This window comes from Xenopus tropicalis, chromosome 4 (assembly GCF_000004195.4).
Source record: "Xenopus tropicalis strain Nigerian chromosome 4, UCB_Xtro_10.0, whole genome shotgun sequence".
Classification (NCBI taxonomy): domain Eukaryota; kingdom Metazoa; phylum Chordata; class Amphibia; order Anura; family Pipidae; genus Xenopus; species Xenopus tropicalis.
Genome location: NC_030680.2, coordinates 126,530,992 through 126,555,511, shown reverse-complemented (window position 1 = coordinate 126,555,511; position 24,520 = coordinate 126,530,992). Strand labels below are relative to the sequence as shown.

The 24,520-nt window shown below is 40.5% G+C and overlaps 1 protein-coding gene across 1 annotated transcript in view; it reads right to left on the bottom strand.

Annotated features, from left to right (window-relative positions):
- The window catches only part of camkv (CaM kinase-like vesicle-associated), a 51,945-nt gene that overhangs the window by 14,562 nt on the left and 12,863 nt on the right, over window positions 1-24,520 (bottom strand). The window contains 3 exon segments of the mRNA NM_001126509.1: window positions 1,638-1,712; window positions 2,428-2,559; window positions 3,709-3,810. Coding sequence (NP_001119981.1) covers window positions 1,638-1,712; window positions 2,428-2,559; window positions 3,709-3,803 — 302 coding nt within the window. The 5' untranslated portion in view covers window positions 3,804-3,810.

The following is a 24,520-nucleotide window of genomic DNA, read 5'->3' as shown; positions in this document are numbered from 1 at the left end:
CTGATTCCCAACCTCAGTTCCCAACCTCACTAACACTGGCTGAATGGAAGCAAATCCCACCAACATCTAGTGGATATCCTTCCCAGAGGCTAGAGGCTGTTATAGCAGCAAATGGAAGACCAACCATGTTTTGGAAAAGAATGTTGGACAGGCAGGTGTCCCTACACTTTTGGCTATATAAATTTGATCCCCTTTAGTCTTCAGAAATAATTAAGACTAACCGACAGGGCAAAAACTCATTGGGCCTGATTCACTAAAGGGCGATAAAACGTGCGCTATTCTTATTGTGCGCTAAAATTTTTACCGCCGCTTAATTTTGTCGATTTTTCGCACGATTCACTATAAGCATACTCGCGCTTTTTTACGCGCGATATTGCAAGCGTTATTTTACTCGCGAAAGACTATTTCAATGCGGTATTTGCCTGTACATGCGCTAAATTACGCGAATAATCGCCGAATATGAATGGTAGCATAGAAATAGTGTATAAAAATTGTCGAAGCATATAAATGGTGTATATAAATATTAGCCACATATAAATAGTAGATGCTTATAAATAGTAGCCACTAGTGATGAGCAAATGTGTTCTGGTTATCTTTAGTGAAAAATTAGCAAATCTTTCGAAAGATCCCCGAAACGGCAAAAATGTTGTGCGGGCAAAAAAATTGTTGCCCGTGACTATTATTTTTTGACACTTGTATCAATTTTTGGATGTGCGGTGAATTTTTGCGTGGCAAATTTTTTATGCGTTTTGCCATTGGCGGATTGTTTTGCGAAACGCATGAAAAAATCCGCCGCGAAAAAATTCAACGCACGTCCAAAAATTCGCTGCGAATCCATGCCTGGCGAAACATTTCATCACTTGTAGCCAAATAGAAATAGTTGCGCAAATGAACGCACACCATGTTAGCCATACACGCCAATACTTGCGGAAAATTACTGTATTAAAAATGAACATTTCGCTGCAAACTGGCGGCTGCGTCACTCTGGGGGAAACACAGACTTGAATAAATAACACTGTAAGTCCATATTTTATTGCAAAAAATAATTTACTGTACTTTTGTATAATTTTTCGCCTGCCTGTAGTTGGTGTTAATTTTCGTATAGCCGAATGCGATATTTAGCGCGCAAAAGTTATAGTGAATCATGCGATCGTATTCTTTTCAGCGCGGAAATTAACGCTAAAACTAGTGCGAGAAATACCCCATGCGAAAATGGCGATTTTTCGCACGCGATAATACTATGGTGAATCGCGCGCAAGTTATTTTGCGATTTTTATCGCCCTTTAGTGAATCAGGCCCATTGTCTTTTATCAGGAAATATGCAGTGTCTAGGCTTCTAAAATCTAACTTGTACATAAAGCAAGTTGCAATATTCAGATATGTGGCTGAAGTGTCCTGATAGAAGCAAAGATAATGGGTACAACCTATTCCATTTGGTGCCCGCTGGGAAGCAATTTAGTATGACTTTTTCTTTCCTGCCATTTCCTTTACAGCCTCCTTATAAAGTAAGAAGTGTTGCTGCCATTAGGCTCCTGAAAATCTACATATTTATGACTTGTGCAACAAAATAGATGCATGGCTAATACCAACTACACAGTAAATCCTAAAATGAACACTTAAATGTCGCAGTTACTTACAGTTCCATGAAGATAAAGTATTCCTTCCGTGTCTCAAACACATCCACCAGTTGCAGGATGTTATGATGCTTAACCCTATGGAAACAGGCAGGTTATTAATAGGGCCCAGTACTTGGCTAGAATGTAGCATAAACAGGTTTGATTGTTCATTCTCTATACAGCAGTTTAGTAAAAAATGTAATTTATATTTCTTGCCATTACAGGTATGGGATTTGTTATCTGGAAACCCGTTATCCAGTAAGCTTTGAATTAAGGGAAGGCGATCTCTTACAGAGTTCATTTTAAGCAAATAATTTTTAAAAGTGATTTTCATTTTCTCGGTAATAATAAAACAGTACCTTGTTTTTTATGGTAACTAAGCTGCATGGATCCACATTGGTGGCAAAACAATCCTATTGGGTTTACTTAATGCTTCAGTGATCTTTTAGCAGACTTAAAGTATGGAGGTCCATATTATGGAATTACCTGTTATCTGGAAAACATTCTGCAAGCATTCTGGATAATAGGTCCCATGTCTGAACATAGAAATGTGGGACATTTTAGCTCAAACTTTACCCAGCCCAATAATGCTCCAGTCTGCCCCCATGCCCAGTTCGCTTGTAAGTAAGCTTTGCCCCATGTGGGGTCCTCTTGTTTTTGTAAATTCAACACAGTTGGCAAGAATAAATCATCAAAGTCTCATTTACAAAGCACAGAGCATTTTGCACCTTAACTAGCACTTAAGCAACCTTAACCAGGAATAGCATGACCTGTAGTATATATGTATTTTTTCTTGGTAAATGGCACTTACATTTTCAGGATGTTGATCTCATTCTTAGCCGCTTTCCGTACTTTGCGCCCATCTCTCTTCAGAAACCGCTTACAGGTATAAAGCTTGCCCGAAGATTTCTCTTTGGCTCGAAAAACTTCACAAAACTCCTCCCTTGATGATAAAATGTATCATAGTAATAAAACAGTTTTATATTGCTTCTGCCATGAAATATTTCTACAGAGAAAGGAATTGCAGTTACGAGTAGGACTTGCAGTGATAGAGAATGACTGGGTCTACCATGGTCACCTGAAATGTTAGGCTATAACTAGCAGTACCACCATGACCTGCAGTGGTAGAGTACAACTGGCAGTACCACCATGACCTGCAGTGTTAGAGTACAACTGGCAGTACCACCATGACCTGCAGTGGTAGAGTACAACTGGCAGTACCACCATGACCTGCAGTGGTAGAGTACAACTGGCAGTACCACCATGACCTGCAGTGTTAGAGTACAACTGGCAGTACCATAATGACCTGCAGAGCTAGAGTACAACTGGCAGTACCACCATGACCTGCAGTGGTAGAGTACAACTGGCAGTACCATCATGACCTGCAGTGGTAGAGTACAACTGGCAGTACCACCAAGACCTGCAGAGCTAGAGTACAACTGGCAGTACCACCATGACTTGTAGTGGTAGAGTACAACTGGCAGTACCACCAAGACCTGCAGTGGTAGAGTACAACTGGCAGTACCACCAAGACCTGCGGAGCTAAAGTACAACTGGCAGTACCACCATGACCTGTAGTTTTAAAATACAGCTGGAAAGGGCATCGACTGTAGAAAGTAGAAAGTTGCAGTTCCACCACCACTACCTGCAGTGTTTTATTATGACTGGCACTGCAGGCAGTTGCAGAGTATGATGTTCTGCAACTATGACCTGCAGGGTTAGAGTATGCCAGACAGGGGCATATTTACTGCAGACAGTTGCAGAATATGACATTCTACCACCAGATACTGCAGTGCTTGAGTATGACTTTATTGGGACCAGAGGCTGCAGACAATGGCGGAATATGACTTACTACCACCAAGACCTATCGTTTAGGATATGACTGGCACAATTTCCAGGACCTGGACCTTTAGAGAATGACTGGTAGTACCACCAGTGACTGCAATACTAGAGGAAATACAATATTAGGGACAATGCCACTGTGAAAAGGTCTATGGCATGTTATACAGTGTTTGTTCTGATAAAAGGGACAGTGCTGTTACTTTCCTGTGGCACTGTGCCACCCACTGTTCTCGCTGCTTCCTATACTCACGTTTTAATAAGCTGCCCGAGGTCATATCTGTCGCTCACTTCTGTGGGATGATTGTAATCCTTCTTGTCACCTAAAGTCACACATCCAAACGGCATTGCCTGCCTGCAAGAGAAGAGGAAAGGGTGCCAGATGTGTTAGAGGCTTTTAACCCTGCCACCGGGCTCTGCAAGGAGTTCCAGCAGGGCTATAATTGTTTCATATCAATTAAATGATATTATGATTATTGGATCTGTACAACTAAATCATTATAAGGAGTTTTGAGAAAAAGTGTTATAAATGGATTAGGAGGTAGCAGTTATGTTAGAAATATACTGTAATTATAGCTATCCTTGGCATACCAAAGCCATTTGTTACATGTAAACTGTACTCCACCAGCTGAGCTTTGGAGTTGCCACCTTGCTTGGGGTGCTTAACCAATTTATAGAGTCCATATGTCTCATTTAGCAATGAAGTGCAAAATTCAAAAGTACTCCTGACCATATATTTAGCTTAGGTAATGAAAGAATGAAACGGGGAGCACTCACCAGGAACCGAACACCTTCCAAGTATCCCGTGCTAGCACATCCAGTACCGCCCCCGATCCAGGCGTGATTGGAACGCAAAGAAACTGTGTTGTTGGATGGAGCACGCCAGGACTACTTTTCAATAAAATATATATTCTTTATTTCTTATCTCCATTAAAATCATGTTGCAAAACTACACCATCAGCCTGACGCTTTTCGTGGCCTGCTGCCACTTCTTCAGAAGCTATAACAGGTAAAACACACCCTCCAGTGCCCTAAATACCCAGGTGAGACCCACCCCCATAGGTGTACTTTAACCCCTAAGGTACCAAATTTATAACACACATATAGTATATATACAATTCTATGCAACGTTTAAACATCAATTAAAACCATTAGGACAATAAAACCATTGTAAGATCTCTATAAACATAATAGCTATATATCACCTTTCTCATGAACTCTGAGATAGGTATACATGCAAGAGATATATCATAACTCACTTCACAGGTGTGTTTCATATATATCTCTTGCATGTATACCTATCTCAGAGTTCATGAGAAAGGTGATTATAGCTTCTGAAGAAGTGGCAGCAGGCCACAAAACGCGTCAGGCTGATGGTGTAGTTTTGCAACATGATTTTAATGGAGATAAGAAATAAAGAATATATCTTTTATTGAAAAGTAGTCCTGGTGTGCTCCATCCAACAACACAGTTTCTTTGCATATATTTAGCTTAGCAGCAATGCACTGGTTCAGCCAGTTCTGCTGTGTGCAGGGTGCATGCAAGATGCAATGTACAAGGTGCACAGATGGAAGGAATGCCTGGAATTAACACCTGCCTTAAGAAGGTGGTACTTCCTGGGTTCCCCTAATAATCTGTTATTGATGCCATAGTATGCACATGGTGCATAAACATATGATGAAGAAAAAAACGACAGTTTCAGATATAATAGTTGAGGTTATTAGCATAGCAATACTATTACCTGCTCCTAAACCAGCTCTAGGGAATCTACACCCACCCAAGCCCAGGGACCCTTCCTTTTAACTCAAGCTAAATCTGTTGGTGGTGTCACAAATGGCGAGGAGCACGCTAATGACATCACCAGAAGTGAAGTTTCATTGGAAGATGACAGCCAAGGTAAAACTCAGGGGTTCAAGGCTGCATGTCTGGCAATACCAAAAGCTGGATCTGCCAACCACCCAAACCCCCACCAGGAAACCTACTCTCTGACCTGGATACTCTGAAAGGTTGGCTGTATACAACTACCTTGATTGCTCATGGAGTGGTGCCCTTAACAAAAACAGCAGACCAGTCAACCCTCATAGGTTTTTCAGGTGTCACCTGGATTTATACCTCTGGCAGGGGCAAAGTAAGGGGTGTGATACAGCTTCAAAGAGTTTGACAGGGGGGCAAGAACTTAGGGAATACAATTAAAACTATACTTGCATACTTATAGCTTGCAGCGAGTGGTGCACTCTGGCAAGGGATCTGTTACCAACAATTCCAAAAGGCAAACTTTTTTCCTAACATTAACAATACAAATGCCTTATGCACTTTATGTGTTGTTCTTGTTCGACTCTTACTATATTCACCAACTTTGCTATGGCAAAGGATTGCGCTGCATATGGGCCATTTGCAAATGTACTAGCTGGCTGATCTAACTTTATTCACTGGGTTTTAAAAGGAAGATATATGCATAGGAGTCTGGGGCATGGGCACCCGGACCATGATATTCACCTAATAAGTTGGGTCTTCTTGTTAATAGAAGGTACCCAGGGCCTGTGGAACTTCACATCCAACTGACTGGGAAACAAATCTAGGATGAGTTGCATTGCTACATCTGCCGTGGTCTTTAAGGTAATATGTAATAATGATTGTCGCTGCTCAAATTCTCTTTATAAGGTCAACCAATATCTTTACTCTTTTGTTTCATAATTTGCCTTAAATAAACTCTACCTCATAAATACACAAGCTCATACTAAAAATATACACCACCATATGCAATTTTAATACATATGCCGTTAAATATGTATTTGTTCTATCTCTGTTAAGGTCAATCTAGATGATATCTTCTGTAACCTGTATGCCATGCTCTAGCCATACTGAAAATGTATACAACTCCTTCTTTAAGATGCTCCTTCCCCTAAAAGTAATGTTCTACTAGACAACATTATTTGCAAGATGGAAAATTATAGCACCCACATCCAGGTTTATTCCTGGACCCACTGGGCTTTACAAGCAGTAGGCAGATTCTGATTTAAGCCAGAGCTGTTCCTAATTGGTCATTCTTGTTCTTTAAAGCCCTGTGGAAACATTGCCCAGTATATAATTGTCCTAACAGTCTCCACTACTACCTTAAAACAAGGAACTCTTTAAATTGTTCTGAAGAGAAGAGACTGCAGAAAAGAATCATAGAGGAAAGGCAGAGAGATAAAGAGGATCAGGTAAGAACAAAGGTGAATGATGCAGGAGGGAAATAGGTCAGAGTAGGAAAGGAAAGGAGTCTGCAGAAGGGAAGGAAACAGGAGAAGCAAAAGGGCTGGAGAGATGGAGATGGAAAGGTGGGGCGAAAGAGCGAGGCAAGAATAACTGCATGTATGTCTGCAGCAACACTGAGATGTTTCCTATGCACACATTCCCCCAGGAGCCTAGCGCTGTTCCACTGCATAGCAATGCTTAGTGACAGCCTGCACTCACTGACCTGGAAAGGGAGCACTTAGGGGAGGAGAGCCTCACCATCACTAGAATGAGTCCCGTATTAACCCTATCACTGCTGAAGGGCCATCCATACTGGGTAAGACACATTGATACAATCGTGCAGCATGATTTAATAACAAGAAGAGCCGAGTAATGACTTGGCCAGTGATTAAACCCAAAGTGCCGGAGCAAAGTTAACAAGCAGAATTATATAAATGCTTAATGACAAAGTAGCTCGGAGGATGGGCTAATAAGATGCACACTGAAAACCCTTAGTGATATAAAAGTCTTCGCATTGAATGATTCAGTCCGCTTAGCGATACAGCATTAAAGGCAAAGCGTCGGTGAGGGGAAAAAAGTCAGCTCTGAGGCACCAGTGCACTTTACCATGGAATGGGCCCTGCCTACATATGCAAAGAACCAACTAGGTCTTAAGCTCTCGAGTATTCCCATAGCCTGCCCTAGGCTTGAAAGCCAGAAAAGATAAAGTTCAGCCTGACCTAGTTAGAGAACTAAAAAAATGAAGTATTATGATCACTCCTTGATTGCACCACATTGCAGTGCTGTGGAGGAAGCTTTGCCTTGGAAACTGTTGGGATGCATTGTGCCTCGCTCACTGTATGCAGATAGGTAACAAGGAAAGTGACTGCTTTCAAAGCTCCTTTGGGACTTGCTTCACCTACTGATGCCCTCTCAGAAGCTCCTAATACCTGCATCTGCTTTAAACATCATTTTCCCCCCTCCATTCACCTCCCCACTGCTTACTTTGTACATCAGCTCTACTATACTGTGTATTGTCCTGGGTTAATTACATTAATATGCATGAAAATAGGTACTAGTTCCATTTTACAGAGCCTCCCTTTTCCTAGAAAACTGTGCTGATTCTGGATATCTCCAACAAGGTATAAATAATTTAGAGAAATTTTAAAGAAGGGTCACTAAAACTGTGCACCCTTATACTGGAAAGTCTCATTAAAGATCTCGGTGGAGAAAAGGGAAAGGGTAGAATCCTTTAAATGAAATAGGGACTAAATAGAGTTCAAGAGAGAAGAAAATGGTTATGGAAGGACTGATTGATACCAGTGAATGATATTCAGGTCTTTACAGCTGACAGTCAGAAAGACCTGGCATTAATACAGGATAAATGTAAAGAGGAGAAAAGCTCATTTACAAGTCAACAGTAACATTCTGCCTCTAAGAAAGGTGCGAACAAAGTTACATTTTACATAAACACTAGACTAGAGTGCGTGAATATAACACCCCCACTTTATATTTAGATTGCATTTATATGTACTACCTCACTGGTACCCAGACATATTAGCCTCCTCTTTCCATCTTGGGCACAGTCCTTTCTGGGCATGCTATCAAATAGGTAGGGTTATTGTCAGAATCAAGTAAAACCGTTAAAAAGGAAATAAAATAGAAACAACATTTGCACGTGTATGGAAAGGCTGTTGTATCATCCATTCTCCTCCATATTACTAATGGGTTGGTGGGCTAGGGTAGTAGGACAGATTTCAGTGAACAACAATTATGAGGGCGACTATCAACTTTTTGTGGTAATGGGGTAAAACTCTATCATCAGTTCTAACCCTCTAGATCCCATTCTCATTTTTATTCTGACTGGGTTTTGAGTGGAGGCTGAAGATGGAAGGTAAGTTCTGAAGATGGAAGGTAAGTTAATGTAGTGTTTGAAATTGTTAGGTGTCCCAGTGTTTTATTTGGAATGAGGGTTGCCACGTGGCCGGTATTTTACTGGCCAATAAAAATGATGCATGATGCCAATGTTATTAACTGGGAAGAAAGATAAAAATAGAGGAAATTATTTATTTTAAGGATTGTAGTCTATCTCTTTAGTGCACATTGCCTCATCTCTATTTTGTACCCAAGGCGCTGTTCCTTGTTTTGTATTGAAATGATATTATTAACTGGAATTGAAATTAACATGAAACTTGGGTTTTCTTATTCCAGAGAATGGGAAGTAGCTGCTGTCGTTGAGTTTTGATGTCTCTGAGAGGACAGCTGGGATGAAAGCTGCCATGTTTGCCATCCCCTATGGGTAGGTAAATTGCCAGATATTGCATTTATGAGAAGTGATGTCTGGGAAGAAGAAATGTCTTCAGGACTTGCAGAAAGGCCTGCAGATATGTACTGAAAGTGTTAGAGTCTGGTTCCTTCCAGACTTCATGTGACATGGATTGGACATGACTGCATTTGAAAATAATATCAACCTCATACCCTTACCCCACCACCAAACATTTCCCACTTATTGCAGCCGCCCTAGGCCTGGGTCTCTTTAGCTTCTATGGAGCAAGCCTCAATAAGCAGCCAGACGTTGGACACACCTGCTCTTTTAATCTTTTCGTTCATACCAAATTCTCAAAGCACTTTCCATTAATTATCTGAAGGTAATGAAATAACTTTGTTTCCATGGGGGACTTTGCTATACTGAATGCCTTTTTTCATGATGGAGTGCCAGACATACCTCTTATAGGAGCTACAAATGATCCCTGGTGTCTGTAGTCAAGGGAAATCAGTTCATACTTAAGATTAGAACGGTGTCTCAGCCATTTAAGAAATCATATTATTTGCAATGTTTTCACACATATTTTATCGTTTTAGTTACACAGGAGATCTACAGTAGCTTTCAATCAATTAGACCTTTAGAAATAAGTCACTCAGGCTCATTAATGGAGGGGATACAGTGTGCAAAGCCAGCACATACCTTTAGTTTATGAGTGGGCAAGTGGGTACCAATGTTTTAGGCCCATGAGGGCCTAAAAGTACATTGACAAGTGGCACAAGAGAACTCATCACCCAGCAGGAGGGGAAGAATATGGTCTCCCACTTATTGCTCAGTTTTAACTAACAGTTTCCTCAATACGTAATAAAATGCATTATATTTGCCTCGGAGCAGTAATCCATAGCAACCAATAAGATGTTTGCTTTTAAACAGGTGACTAGTAAATGATGCCTACCTATTGGTTGCTATGGGTTACTGCACATAGGCAAACAGTGTCTATTATGTGTTTTTTTCCTACTTATCCATGAACAAGCGCATTTCAACAACAACAATGTATTTTTCCATTAGAGTTCAGATTCGAAAAAAATCTCTTGGAGGAGACTTTGGAATATGGCCACCTTTATAACATATGGAATGGTTGCATCCATAATAAAACTTAGAGCAGCCACTATGATGGCGGTGTCCACAAATCCTATGATAGGATCCAAGCAATATAATCTATGCAATATAAAACGCAGTATATAATTAATGAACTGGACATATTGCTTCAGCTCTGGGAGTTATTTCTGTAATCTCCAACTGATGGGTGGTGTTATAAGTGGGTGCAGTTGATTGTGGACGTTTTCCCAGTTGTTATGAAGGGACTGAGAGTGTTGTTATGGCAACCTTCTTCTTCTGAACCACCATGGTGAGAACAGGACTGAATGCTGTATCCCTAAAACACAGCACCAGATGGTCGTCTTAATGGAAAAGGTTGGGTATTGCCAGAACAACTATTTAAAGAAGAGCTACACAAAGTGCAGACCATATCATGGCGAGCTACAAATGTAATGTAGCCCTGGCAGTAGCATTTTCTTGTACAGGCATATTAGCTTCAAATATGCATGGCTCACTTGCTATTATATATTTTTATAGCAGATTTATGGTTTAATACATGACTTTTAGCTTGGGCCATTTTCCTGGAAGTTGTTTTGCACACAGCATATTGACAACAATATCTAATTTCGGAAAAGGAAGATTCTCAGAAGACTCCAAGCCTTGGAAAGGAAGGAGCCAGTGTGTGCATGGATACGCTGTTGATCCTGATGCACAACTGGTATGGATTATTCTTGCAAACCTAGAAGCATGCGGAGATGTGGAGATTATTATCATTCGTTATTTACTGTATATAGCACTAACATGGTTCACGGTTGTAAAGATGTTTAATCATTTACATCAATCTAGGGAAAATACTATCTTTCCCATTTCTGCTGACTTTTTTCCCTATTACTATCACTGGCATCAAACATAATTTTAATGAGAGCCAGTAACTCATTGGCCAGGTGACAACCTTACATCAATCTGATTTAAACTGTTTATATAATTTTCTTTACATAATAGCATTTTTTTGACTGAGGGAAGGCTTGGAACATCTGGAGGAAGCCCTCTCAAATATGACATGTCCATACAAGCTATACAAGGATAATGATGTTCAGACAGAATCAAAACCACCAAACAAGGTAACAGTGCCACCATGCCTCCTAAAGGATCATAGGTTTAGCATACCCATTTTTCCTTCTTCAGTATTTCATCTCATTCCAGCTCATGCCCTGCCCACCCTTACTCAAGATGGCTTGAGCAAATAGTGTTCTTATTGCTAGTTGTCATCTGCATCTGAACCCTACGTGGTCTTGCAATGCCTCACTATGTCCACTGCCCTTCAGTTGCAATACGGGGAAGGTCACACAGGGTACCTTTAAAGGATGAGAAGTGAGAATGCTCAAGCATGGCAGGCTCAACAAAATATAAGGTTATCAGGTTGCCTTTTTGTGTACAACTTTATACTGAAAAAGCATTTGCAGTTCTCTCCCTGCTAGTGGTCCATCCAGGTCTTCAGAACTGACTGAGAGGAGCCTTTGATGGAGCCAGTGGGTGGCAGGCATTGCTTGCAGAATGCAATCATGTACCACTGGCCACTCACTGTTATCCTGTTGTTATTCTTATGTTATATTTCAGATCAGTATCACACAGTTTTTCTGCATTGAACCTGTGTTCAGGAGTGAGAAGACTGAGAGATATCCAGTCACTTCCACAGGGTTAAATTCACTGTTAAAGTGTGTGAAAATTAAAATTGTTTAAATTGCAGTTTCGCGACTTTTCTGTGACTACTAATGTAGATTTTAGTATCACAATAGCTTTGGATACTGTGCTTGTTCAAGAACTCATCCAGGCCCCTCTTATAGGCATTAACAGAATCTGCCATCACAGCATCACTAGGAAGGACATTCCCAACCTCACTGCCCTCACCGTGAAAACCCCCTACACTGCTTCAAATGGAAGCTCCGTTCCTCTAATGTACTTGTACCGAGTAATAATGCCCCCTCGCAAGCACCTTTTTTCCAGAGAAAACAACCCCAATCCTGACAGTCTAACCTCCTCTATCTTCCATCCCCTTTACCAGTTTAGTTGCAGTCTCTCCAGCTCATTAAGATTCTTCTAAAAGGAATTCTGTTGTGATTTTTATGGTGTACTTTTTATTTTTTTATGACAGCTAAAAAAATAAATTTTTTGGTTCAAGAATAAAATGTTAAACAGTAGAGTGTATTATTTGCTATGTAAACAGTGAAATTTGGAAATAAAAAACAATATACCATAAAAATCATGACAGAATCCCTTAAGAAACTTAAGTTTCTTTCATACAAGCAAAAGACAATGCAAAGAAGGGGCCAACTCCATTGACCACCAATGGATTAAACAACTTCAGTTAATTTCTACTTCACCCAATGAACTGATGTATTAGTACATTTATTATTTATTTTAACTATTTATAGGACCTGATTATTATTGTGGAACATCAGCTGTTTATTTTGAGAGCTATTTATTAGTGTCTCCTACACAAAGTTTCAGCAGTGGAATGACTGGTTACTGGTCCCCAAAGCAACACCATTGGGTCACTACGCTTATGCGTATAAAAAAACATGAATAATGTATAAAGTCTACCAATTGAAAAAACTATTAATACATTATTTTTACTATATTTTTACTATTTTATGAACTACTACTGTCTAGTTATCACGTGACTTATATAAAAACTTAGGTAACATTCATATCAAGCAATGGCAGAGCAGGGGCAGGACGGAGATTAAATTTAGGGCAAACTCCACCAATATCTACTGGGAGCTGCTATCCCAGTAGAAATCGTCTGCTGGTGGGGAAAGGGAGGGGGGGGGGAGGGGGGAGTGATATCACTTGCAGCTCAGCAGTAAAGTGTGACTGAAGTGGCCACATGGCTATGGCACTCTGGGAAATGAAGAATATGGCTAGCCCCATGTATGACAGTATTCCTTAAAGTACAGGAGCCCAAAACTGCACTGCATACTCAAGGTAAGGCCTTACCAGGGACCTATAAAGAGGCAAAATTATGTTTTCATCCCTTGAGTCAATGCCCTTTTTTATACAAGGCAGCACTTTATTTGCTTTATTAGCCACAGAATGACACTGCCTGGAATTAGACAACTTGTTATCTACAAAAACCCCCAGATCCTTCTCCATTAAGGATACCCCCAACACACTACCATTTAGTGTATAACTTGCATTTATATTATTTCTACCAAAGTGCATAACTTTGCACTTTTCAACATTGAACCTCATTTTCCATTTTGCTTCAAAGTTTTCCAATTTAGTCAAATCACTCTGCAAAGAGGCAGCATCCTGCATGGAATTTATAGTTTTGCACAATTTAGTATTGTCAGCAAAAATAGAAACAGTACTTTCTATGCCAACCTCCAAGTAATTTTTAAACAAGTTAAAAAGCAAAGGACATTATTATTATTTATATAGTGCTGACATATTCCAAAGCGCATTACAGAGTTTATACTTTTTTTTTTACAGTTCGTGCCCCAGCAGAGCTTACAGTTCTCTTTGCTTTTTTATAATTGGTATTCTGATACATAGGAGAATAAGAAAAGATGAATAACGGCTGGGATACAAATTAACTAAAGTCTGTGTGCATTGCATCGGGCCATGGAGCTGATTGATTAGAACTGGACCTTTTCTAGTTGCAATCAAGAACTTGACTGTGCTATAGCTACTGAAACAGTACTGCCCATTCAGGGCTCATTTACTAACATAGCTGCTAAATTGCAAGTGCAGGAAGCAATCAGTAATTAGATTTCAATATACTATCATATAGAAAATGCTAAAAGCAAAAATCTGATTGGTTGCTACAGGTAACTGCACTGTAATGGCAATTTACCACTTATCTTTGTAAATCAGCCTCCAGAGTGGTAAAGGTTTATATAAGCAATACAATGAAACCAACAAAATTAAAAATGTTGAACACTTGTGTTAAGAAAGAGATAGATTAGACAGATAATAGATAGATAGATACATAGATACATAGATAGATAGATTATAGATAATAAATATACACTTATAGGTAAATGATATATAAAACATAGAGAAGATAAATAGATAGATAGATGGAATGAAGGACCATCACTGCTCCCTTGTTTTCTTGTCACGAATAAACTGATTATAGAAAACGTCTGCGTTGTTGCTTCATTGCATGTAGCCCAGCTTTTTGTATTTTTACCCAGGTCCACTAGGAGAATTAAAACAGCATGACAGAATGCTATGAATGAGTTCCTTGGAACATTACATAAAAAAACACTAAAACCTTTGCCCCACGCTGCCATAGTGCTTGTGCATTCATTCTCTCCAGAAAGCATATGTATTGCCCAGGCACAGTAGCATCTGTTAGTTGCAGGGCATATATGCACACTATCCAGGGTGATTTAGCTCCGAGCCACTCTCAGCTGTTCATATTTAGCACATGATGTACAATATCTAAGCAATGGCTTTTAGTTACACACAATATACATATGTACCAGGCCACAGAGCAAATGAGTGAATCATACAGATTAATGTGATTATACAGAATGTGAATCACACGGTATGAATGTGCAGTAGGTGCCACATAAGATACAGTACATACATTCTGTATGCCACAGGCTGCACATTAATTGGTATCATATATACAAGCCTGCATTTTGGACTTGCAGAGCCCCTGTGTTCATTAGTTACAGCCAAGAGCATCTAAAATGTGTCACATATGTAACATACAGTGCATGTGTGCTTTGTGGTTCAACGTGCGCGCAACGTGCCGAGCAGGGGTACTGACATGAATACAGTGAGTCACGCCGTACATATGGTGGCCTTGGATCAGGTACATGCGGAGGATGCAATGCAGTTAACTTTATAGTGGGGTTAAATCTGGGCGTTACCATGGTAACCAATCCACAGCCTCTGTATCTAGCTACTGTTATTAAACCATCAATCCCTGAGCTTCTTGCTGACACGTGTACACCCTTGGCAGGGGATACAGAGATAGTAGTTGCACGGGGAGATGGAGAGGAGTACAGTACAGGGAATGGATTTTATAGAGGTATAAAGTGGCGAGAAGCAAGGATATGAAGAAGGGTGGATTATAGTTTAATGTGGCTAACGATAGATATCAGAAAGTCAGTCATATAAACATACAAAGGCTCATTTATTATATGGTGCAAACTGTTGCCAGCCTACCTATGCCTGTAATGTTTCTCTATTAATAAAGGGAAACTACATTATATCCCTAGAATAATTACTTAAACAACAGCTAGCTTATATCCTAATGTCGCCTATTAAAGAATCTTACCAAATTGGAATATATATACTAGTAAATATGGCCCTTTTACATCTTCCCTTGAGCCACCATTTTGTGATGGGCTATGTGTTCCCTCAGAGATCACATGACCAGAAATAATGCAGCTCTGACTGTAACAGGAAGTAGTGTGGGAGTAAAAGACAAAGAGTTCTGTCCATAAATTGGCTGATGGGGCCTAGCATGTATGTGTGCCCTTGGTTTTTCTTGTGTGCAACGTGAATGGTACAAACCCAGGGCTTGTGGTTATTGCGCAAGGGGCTGCATGTTTGCCTATGGGTGCAATACAATATAGGACCATGCATGTAATGCCTGGGCAGCCGCTAAGTACAGGGCCCCCTCACACTGAGTGCTGCACTCTGTGTCTTGCACTGAATGCACTAAGAAAAGTGCAATGTATATTTTGGTATACAAATTGTTCCAGGCCTTGCCCTTGTTCTCTGGTTTTGACTCCCTGGTTTCTGACATCAGGCCTTTTATTGGATTTCTGCTTGTCTGCCACCCGTCCAGACCAAATGCCTGTTGACAGACTCCATTTTACTTGCTGCTTGCCCTAACCCTGTGCCTGAACCTGGGCTTGTTTTCTGCCAGTTGCTTATACAGGTAAAGGACCCGTTATCCAGAATGCTTGGGACCAATGGAATTTCGGATAAGAGGTCTTTCCGTAATTTGGATCTCCATACCTTAAGTCAAAAAAAAAAAAAATCAATAAAACATGAATTAAACCCAATAGGATTGTTTTGTATCCAATAATGATTATTTATATCTTAGTTGGGATCAATTACAAGGTACTGTTTTATTATTACAGAGAAAAAGGAAATCAGTTTTATAATTCTAAATTATTTGATTAAAGGTGGCCACACATGTGGCGATTTGCGAAAGATTGTACAATCAGCCACACACCATTCAGGGCTGAAACAGCAGATAAGGAGGTAGAAACAATAGGATTTCTACCTCCTTCTGCCGATTCAGCGCTTAAGGCAGATTTTGGTCAGACGCCTTCTATGGTGCCCGATCAAAATCTTTTAACTGGCCGATCGGAGAGTCAACCGATATCAGCAGCTTCCTGCGATATCGGTCAACTCGGCGACTTGCCATACACGCACCGAATATCGTACGAAACGAGGTCAGACCCACACTGTGACTGTGAGTATCACACCCTCTGGCTTAAGCTTATGTAACTTCTTTGAAGACTGAAAAATATGAACCAAAACGGTTTCATTTCAGTTTATTGTTGGAATAGTTTTGCTGTGTCGGCTCATTGGTGGCAGTGTATGATCGCTTCTCTGTTCTTCTGACAGAGTGCTATGCTGCCCTGAAACCTCATTGCTTTGTGGTAAATGTTAAATTGTATCATTTACGTCCTGTAGAGAATAAAGTCTTTGTTCAAGGGATCCCACTGATACTTATTGTGCAGTTCTTTGTTCTGTTAATAATAAATCCTATACTGTCTCTTTGGGTTACTCTTTGCTTGCAAAGTGCATCTGTAGCAAAAATCACTAAATCTGTATCCATCGAAGTACATTTTTTGTAAAAGATTCTGTCAGGTTGTTGAAGAAATATATAGAGATATATGGAGCCAGAAGCTGAGTTGGAGCTGAGCGTGGCTTTGCAGTAACCTCAGTGTTGAGAGATTTCATATCCCATGAGAATTTACCTGTCTAGCTGTGCTCATAAATAGCTTAATATTCCAATAGATTCCACTCATATGAGCCATGCTGCTGGTATCATATTGTCAAAGGAGAATAAATTTGCAGCAGCCACAGCTCCTAAGTGCCTCGTAGTCCCAGGAGAATCTTGAAGCATTAAGTCATTATTATTCTGCAGTGTTATTGTGCTTTATACAGTAGCCCTGTATCCACGTCATGCAGATTACATGCTTCCAACAGTATTCTTGTTCCTAGCAGCCTACTTTTATTAGCCACTTGTGTGTCCTCTCCTATTGGCCTTTCCTTTGGCCATGTTGATACCTAGGGGTCCTTCATACTCCTGACTCCCTATCGCAGAATAAATACATCTTCTTTTCATTCCCTTATTGCTCTATCACATATTGTTTCTGAAGACTATTTCTTGAAGAACTATCCAATAAGAATCTACCTAGCATCACATAAATCTATGAAAAAGGCAGCATGGTTTCCCTTATTGAACTGCACTATGACTTGATTGGTGCCTTTTCTTTTTCCACTAAGTTTCTGTTTGCTGTAAAGTTAAAGGAAAAGTGAACCCCAAAACAATGTAGGTCTCTATAAAAATATATTGCTTAAAGCAGCTTATATGTAAAGGCTTGCTTCATCTAAATAAGCCATTTTCATAACAATATAATTTTTAGTATTATGTGCCACTGGGTAATCCTCAATGGCATTACCCAATGGCCTTCCCTTGATTCACAGTGCACACAGATAAACAAAGGACACACACACATGTTAAGCCACATCAGCCAATTAATAGACTTGTTGTATCTTTTACTCTCACTCTTCTTCCTGTTAACAGTTAGAGCTCCATTATTTCCTATCAGGTGATCTCTTAGGGAGCACACAGCCCATCACTAAATGGTGGTTCTGGGAAAGAGATGTAAAAGGGCAATATTTACTGATAGGCATATTCCAGTTTGTTCAGATGATTTAATAGGACACTAAATATCATATAAACTATCTGTAGGTTAAGTATTCATTCTGGGGGTATAGTATCCTTTAAAGGAGAAGGAAAGTAATTTTGGCATTTTACTGCCAATAGATTCGCCACATTAGTGCCACCTAGAACACTATATTTATTCTACAGAAAGCTTTACCATACCTAAGTAAAGAGCCCTAGAAGCTCCTTCCCTTTGTTTAAGATATCAGCTGCCATTTTAGCTTGTTCTCCCTCCATGCTGCAGCTCTAGAGGCTGGTAGCATAGATCACACATTCTGATGGGAGGGGGAGTGAATTCTTCTGAATTTTTATGGAAGGTGGGGCAGGAGAAGGGAAAGGGAAAGGGAGAGAGATTTTCTGAGAGAGGAAATCTTATAACAAAGAACATGCACAAAAGAAGACAAGCAATCCTTTTGATAGAGGACTCAGTGCAGTTTTTCTGTGAGTGCTTATGGCTGTATTTACATAGACCTTTCTGATAAAGCTTACTTAGTTTTTACCTTTCCTTCTCCTTTAAGCAAGCAGATCTGCTCATTGGTGTACAAATTGACAGCATGTTTGATAGTACAGGTATGGGATCCCTTATCCGGAAACCCGATATCCAGAAAGCTCCGAATTACGGAAAGCCTGTCTCCCATAGACTCCATTATAAGCAAATAATTCAGATTTTAAAAATTGATTTCCTTTTTCTATGTAAAAATAAAACAGTGCTTTGTATTTGATCCAAACTAAGATCTAATTAATCCTTACTGGATGCAAAATAATATTATTGAATTTAATTAATGTTTTATTGATTTTTTAATAGACTTAAGGTATGAAGATCCAAATTACGGAAAGACCCCTTATCCGGAATACCCTTGGTCCCGGGCATTCTGGATAACGGGTCCTATACCTGTACCAGTATATTCTTCCTGGGGCCACTGGTATACACAGAGTAAACTCACAGATTTCTCTTCTTCCAAAATCATTGAAATACAGCCACACCTTAATATTATATGTGGCTTAATATTATACTAAATGTATACACCTCATCCAATATTTTTGGAAATATACATTGTACACATAGATTTAGTCCAGCTGCCTCCAAGGAAATATTAACTCTGGTGCCTGAAATCACTAGGATCTTGTGCTGGGTTATGTGTAGGGCACAACATACGCGCATGCTTTATATATAACACCACTGGAGATTCGTATTTTGTGATTACGTTCTAGAACACTGCATTGTTCTGTAGAATTCTATCTAATCTATGATCCCTGGAGAATGTTCATACAGCTGCCGTGCTGCACCCTGCTGATTAGCGTTTAATTGTTCTTGGAGAAAGTTCTTTCAGGAGGCCTTATTGTTGAGAATGTTCTTGCAGTATTTCTGCTCTACAGATGCTTATTATCCCAGCAAAACCTTTGTACAGTAGACTTTCTCTCATGAGCCTTATTGTCCCAGGATAACCTTTGTGCTGTAACCTTGCTCTTGAATTGCTCTTTAAAGCCTACAAAAATGATGTTGCTCTGTTGTTTAGGGATTTGCTGTCGTTGGACTTGCAGTACACTGTGACTAAGGGCCTTTTTAGCCTGACATATTTCCTTGCTGGGGGAAAGGGTGCCCACTGAATCACAAATTGGGAGTGCCAGTATGTGCGTATCCAGGGATTGTGGGATGGAAGGGAGCCTGACATTTTATTTTTGCTGGGGGGGGGAGAGGTACAAGGAGAAGTTATGGCTCTGCCTCATGCATGCCGTAAAATTCAATCTTATTGCAGTAGTCCCTGTCAGATATTTGTGTATTATCTCAACCTTTTGATTTACTAAAAGAGATCAAAAAAGAAAGCTTGAGTGGGTGAAATCTATTAGTGGCTAGAGCTGCCATGAAGTTAGTATTTGATTGGCCACATTATCCTGTACCTTATCTGTTTGTATTTGTTTGTCCCTTGCAGCCCCCCCCCCCATTTATATGACTTTGTTAACACCTTCCACACAGATATTCTTTTTTTCTGGTTATTTGATCTATGAGCTGAATGTTGTATATATATCAGCGAGCACCACAGCTTCTTTGTAATCAGCTTGAAAAAGGAACTAGAATGTTCTGAAAGCTTGCTATGTTTATCTTAGTTAGCCAATAAAGGTATCACCTTTATACCACTTTTGTTATTTTTTATTTCAAAAGGGTTACCCTGTAAACATTTTTTGACTGGCTAACACGGTACATCACCCTTTCCTGCATATTTGATTGGCCTAACCTGCAAATCGCCAGCTAGGGCCAGTGCTGGTATTACAAATTTACCAGCAATATACCTGCTGTTAAATTTGTAAGGCTGGCAACCCTACCTATAAATCCCTCCCTTCCCTGACCCTCTCAGGGATCAGCCCCCTTTAAAGGCATACTGTCATGATTTTTATGGGGTACTTTTTATTTCTAAATTACACTGTTTACATAGCAAATAATTCACTCTCCCATTTACACTTTTATTCTTGAACCAACAAATATTTTTTTAGCTGTAATATTGGTGTGTAGGCACCATCTCAGTGCATTGTGCCTGAGTCTGAGCTTTCAGAAGGAGCCAGCGCTACACATTAGAACTGGTTTCAGGTAACCTACTGTTTCTCCTACTCCTATGTAACTGGAGGAGTCCCAAGCCAGACTTGGATTTCTTACGATTGTGTGCTATTCTGATATCTACTGGGAGCTGATATCTTGCTACCTTCCATTGTTATGCCGATTGCCTGCGGGGGGGGGGGGGGGGTGATATCACTCTAACTTGCAGTAAAGTGTGGCTGAAGTATATCAGAGCACAGGTCACGTGGCTGAGGCACTCTGGGAAATGAAGAATATGGCTAGCTCCATGTAAAATTTCAAAATTAAATATAAAAAAAATCTGTTTGTGCTTTAGAAAAACAGATTTCAATGCAGGATTCTGCTGGAGAAGCTCTATTAACTGATGTGTTTTGAAAAAAAACATGTTTTCCCATGACAGTATTCCTTTCAATAGAGACAGTGTCTGCTCTGCCCATTTCCCTGCCCCCCACACAGATTTCCCCAACCCATACACCAATTTCCCTGCCTACCCTGCCCATTTCCCTGCCCTGTGAAATCATAGCCCACCCCTGATGTCACTGCCCGCCCCCCAAACCTGAAGGCCGGTATTTACATGAAAAAGTGTTGCTAACCCTATTAGTGGCTTGCAGCATGAGTGTGGTGGTTGCAGCCAGAAAAATAATAAAAGGCTGTGGAACTCACAGATAAATAGTGAAATATATAATAACAACTGTAAGCAACAATAATAGATACTATTTGTGAACCAAACTAAATAAATACAACATCTTCTGCAGTTTAGGGAATTGTAACACCAGTTCCCCTTTAATTAGGAATGTTTTAGGGGAAAAGACGGTGCTGTTATTGGAGAGTTATTGGGTATTAAAAGCAATGATGAGCAGACTAAATGCAAAAGCTGAAAAGGGAAAATTTTAAACATTTATTGCTCTTTTCTCATACAGAATGTTCTCTTCTACCAGGGTCCTAATGTTCCTCAGCACCATGATTCATGTCCCAAGATTCTATATTATAACTCCCATACGACTTACTATTTATTGCCCTGCTTTGTTGTAACAACAGCCCTGACTTTTTATCTGGAGAAAATCCTGCTCCCAATTACTCTTGGAATTCTGCTCCCAAGTGCCTTGTCTGTTTCCTCTAAAAAATCCACCAGGGTGTAATATCCTGAATGTGTATTACACCCTGCTTGGTGATTAAGAAGGGTTTAATATACATTCAGGGTAATGTACTAAAAGGTCTTGCCCTTTCCCATTCAGTAACCCATAGCAATAAACCAGTAAATTCTGCCTGCTGATTGGCTGCTATAGGATGCAAGACAAGTTGCAAACTTAATTTATAACACTTTTTTACACCAATACCTATTGCTTAGCCTGGGCAAATGTCCCCTCTGTGCTGCTCAACATCAACTATGAACTTTGTGTGATTCTTGTCTAAAAACATCTTGTTTAGATAGCCTTGAAATACTGGCACAATAAGGGCAAATGGGGAAATGGGGAGCTAAATCATCCAACAATTCCTGCATTACCCGTTGCATTTGTTTCAATCGCCGTATATAGAACATATGATATGTGGCAATCCCAGGTAATCACCCGACAATGCAGAAGGAGCCTTTTTTGCACAATTTCCCAGGAATACCTATCCAATTTCTCCTGGACGTTGCATGTTTCTATAAAAATATAGATTTTTCATTAAAAAAATTATGTCATATTGCAATGCTTCCATTTTAGGTACTAAATTCTGTCCCACTGAGCACACATATATGCTAGGTTACTTTAGCAAATGAATATACAATAAGGTGTGTCCTTCACTCCCAACTTCTTCTAGGTACAGTTAAAACCAGTATTATTTCTTGTTAGCAGATCAGTGAGTAGGGTTGCTACCTGGCTGGTATTTCACTGGCCAGCTGAAAAAAATACCAGCTAGGACCCGTATTACAAATTACCAGCAATGTGTCTGCTGGTAAATTTGTAATCCCTAGTGATTCATCCCAATCCTGCCTCCCCACCAGGCCTGGACTGGCAATCTCTGGATTGTGGCAAATGCCAGAGGGGCCACTCTAAGAAGCCATAGACATTCACTATTTATTAGGCTGGTGGGGGGCTATTTGGGTCTCTGTTTCGGTCCCTTTATGCCCCCCTGCAACGTCATTGTCTGGTAAGGATCTGGCAAAAAGGTGGCAGCCCTATCAGTGAGTGACACACAGAACATCACAAAATGGCATCTCTAGGGGATTATTTGCTGATGCATTTGTGCCAATATATCAATCAAGATATAAATTATCTGTTACCTTTCCATTCAGAACATTTACTTATCCTTTAAACAACAGATGCTCAGTACCAGGTCTGGATTGAGATGGAAAATAGGCCCCGGCATTCCAAGTACACAGAGGCCCAAACAGGCCCCCCAATAAATAGAGACTGACTATGGCACCTTACAGCAGCCCCTCTGGCATTTGCCAGATTCCACAGATTGCCAGTCCAGGCCTGTTCAGTACAGTACAGCTCTTAAATGCACTGAATGTGTCAGTCCTTGGCACAGTTAAATGCTCGGATACACAGTGTTACAGTGTCACAGCACTGTCCTGTAGGAGGGAGTGCAATAAAAGCTGCGTGTGACACGTTTCTCACACACCCCGCATGCCTTTGCAGTGTTATTATCCAAACTCTTCATGGATGCACGACCAAACATGTCATTAGAGCCTAAATATAAGCCGCATCCTCCCCACAGCTGGAAGCGCGTGTCAGTCCCTCTCCTCTCAGGGGTATCCCCCATACTGTACAGCTCTGCCGTCCCACCAGCACAGCAAGACAATAAGGTCATTCATCAATGCACCGACGCATTTTTATTCCTATTCTTAGTTTATAGAAATCTCTGGCAGCTTCGGCACAAAGAAAAACAGAAGCAAAAATAGGAAATCTGTACTATCAGGCAATATTTTCTCAAGAGTATATGGGGTTGTTTACTTAGTGCAGCCAGGATTTAAAGTGCAAAAAAAGGCACTATATGCCATGATTCTGCACCTTGAAAAATTGCAGGTCTCTCTGCATTCAGCAGTGGTGTATTCATAAGAGGCGAGCAGATGCCATTATGCAAGCTGTGCATCATTTAGTAAGCGAGCACCTGCGAGAACAGACTACAATGGAGCCATTTATTTACTGCCTACTCTTTAAGGACAGGGCTGCCTTGCACAGCCAACACTGCACTTTGCACCAAGCAACAGATTTCCATATCTGACCCTAGGTGCAAAAGGGCCGGCAGACCATTAGTCATACAAAAGATCATATATGGTGGTAGAAACAACAGAAATTCTACCTCCACCTTCCGATTGAGCCCTGGACATAGATTTTGTTTGGGCCTTCAATGGCGCCCGATCAAAATCTTTTAACCTGGCCAATCGACGAGTTGACCAATATCCGCAGCGATATTGGTCGCCTCCTCAAGCAGCCATACACACAACGATAATATGCTTGTTGCCCGGCTTTAGACTATAGATGGCTGGCCTGGAGGACAGGGGGGCCCAGACTGCAGGATCTGCTTTCTCTTTAGCTGTAGAGACATTCTGTCTCCCCAGTCTCTCTCCTACCTGAAAGTGAGTAGGTGCAGGGGGATGTGTCCAGAGATCATGCTGGACCCCTCTGAAGATTTTTATACAGGGGGGCAGTGTCATATAGTTATGCCACTGGCTCTAAGGGATACTATTTGGCACCCCTTAGTGTTAGGATTGTGCTTAGGTCTGCTGCTGCCCAGTGTTACCTCTAATTTCATTCTGGCTGTGTGCACAAGAAAATTCTATTGTGCACACTTTTGTTTTTGCACAATTTTTTGTGCACACCACAATTTTATGGGTGTTCTGTCCTTTAAATTAGTGTGTAGTTGGGCACGAGTGCACAGCTTAGAGGGAACAGTGGTGCTGCCTAAGGACAATCTGTGCATACAACAAATGGAAGAAAAGGTTACCTTCCTCCCCCCTCAGTGCCAATGCTGGGTTTAGCTAAAAGTATATGGGT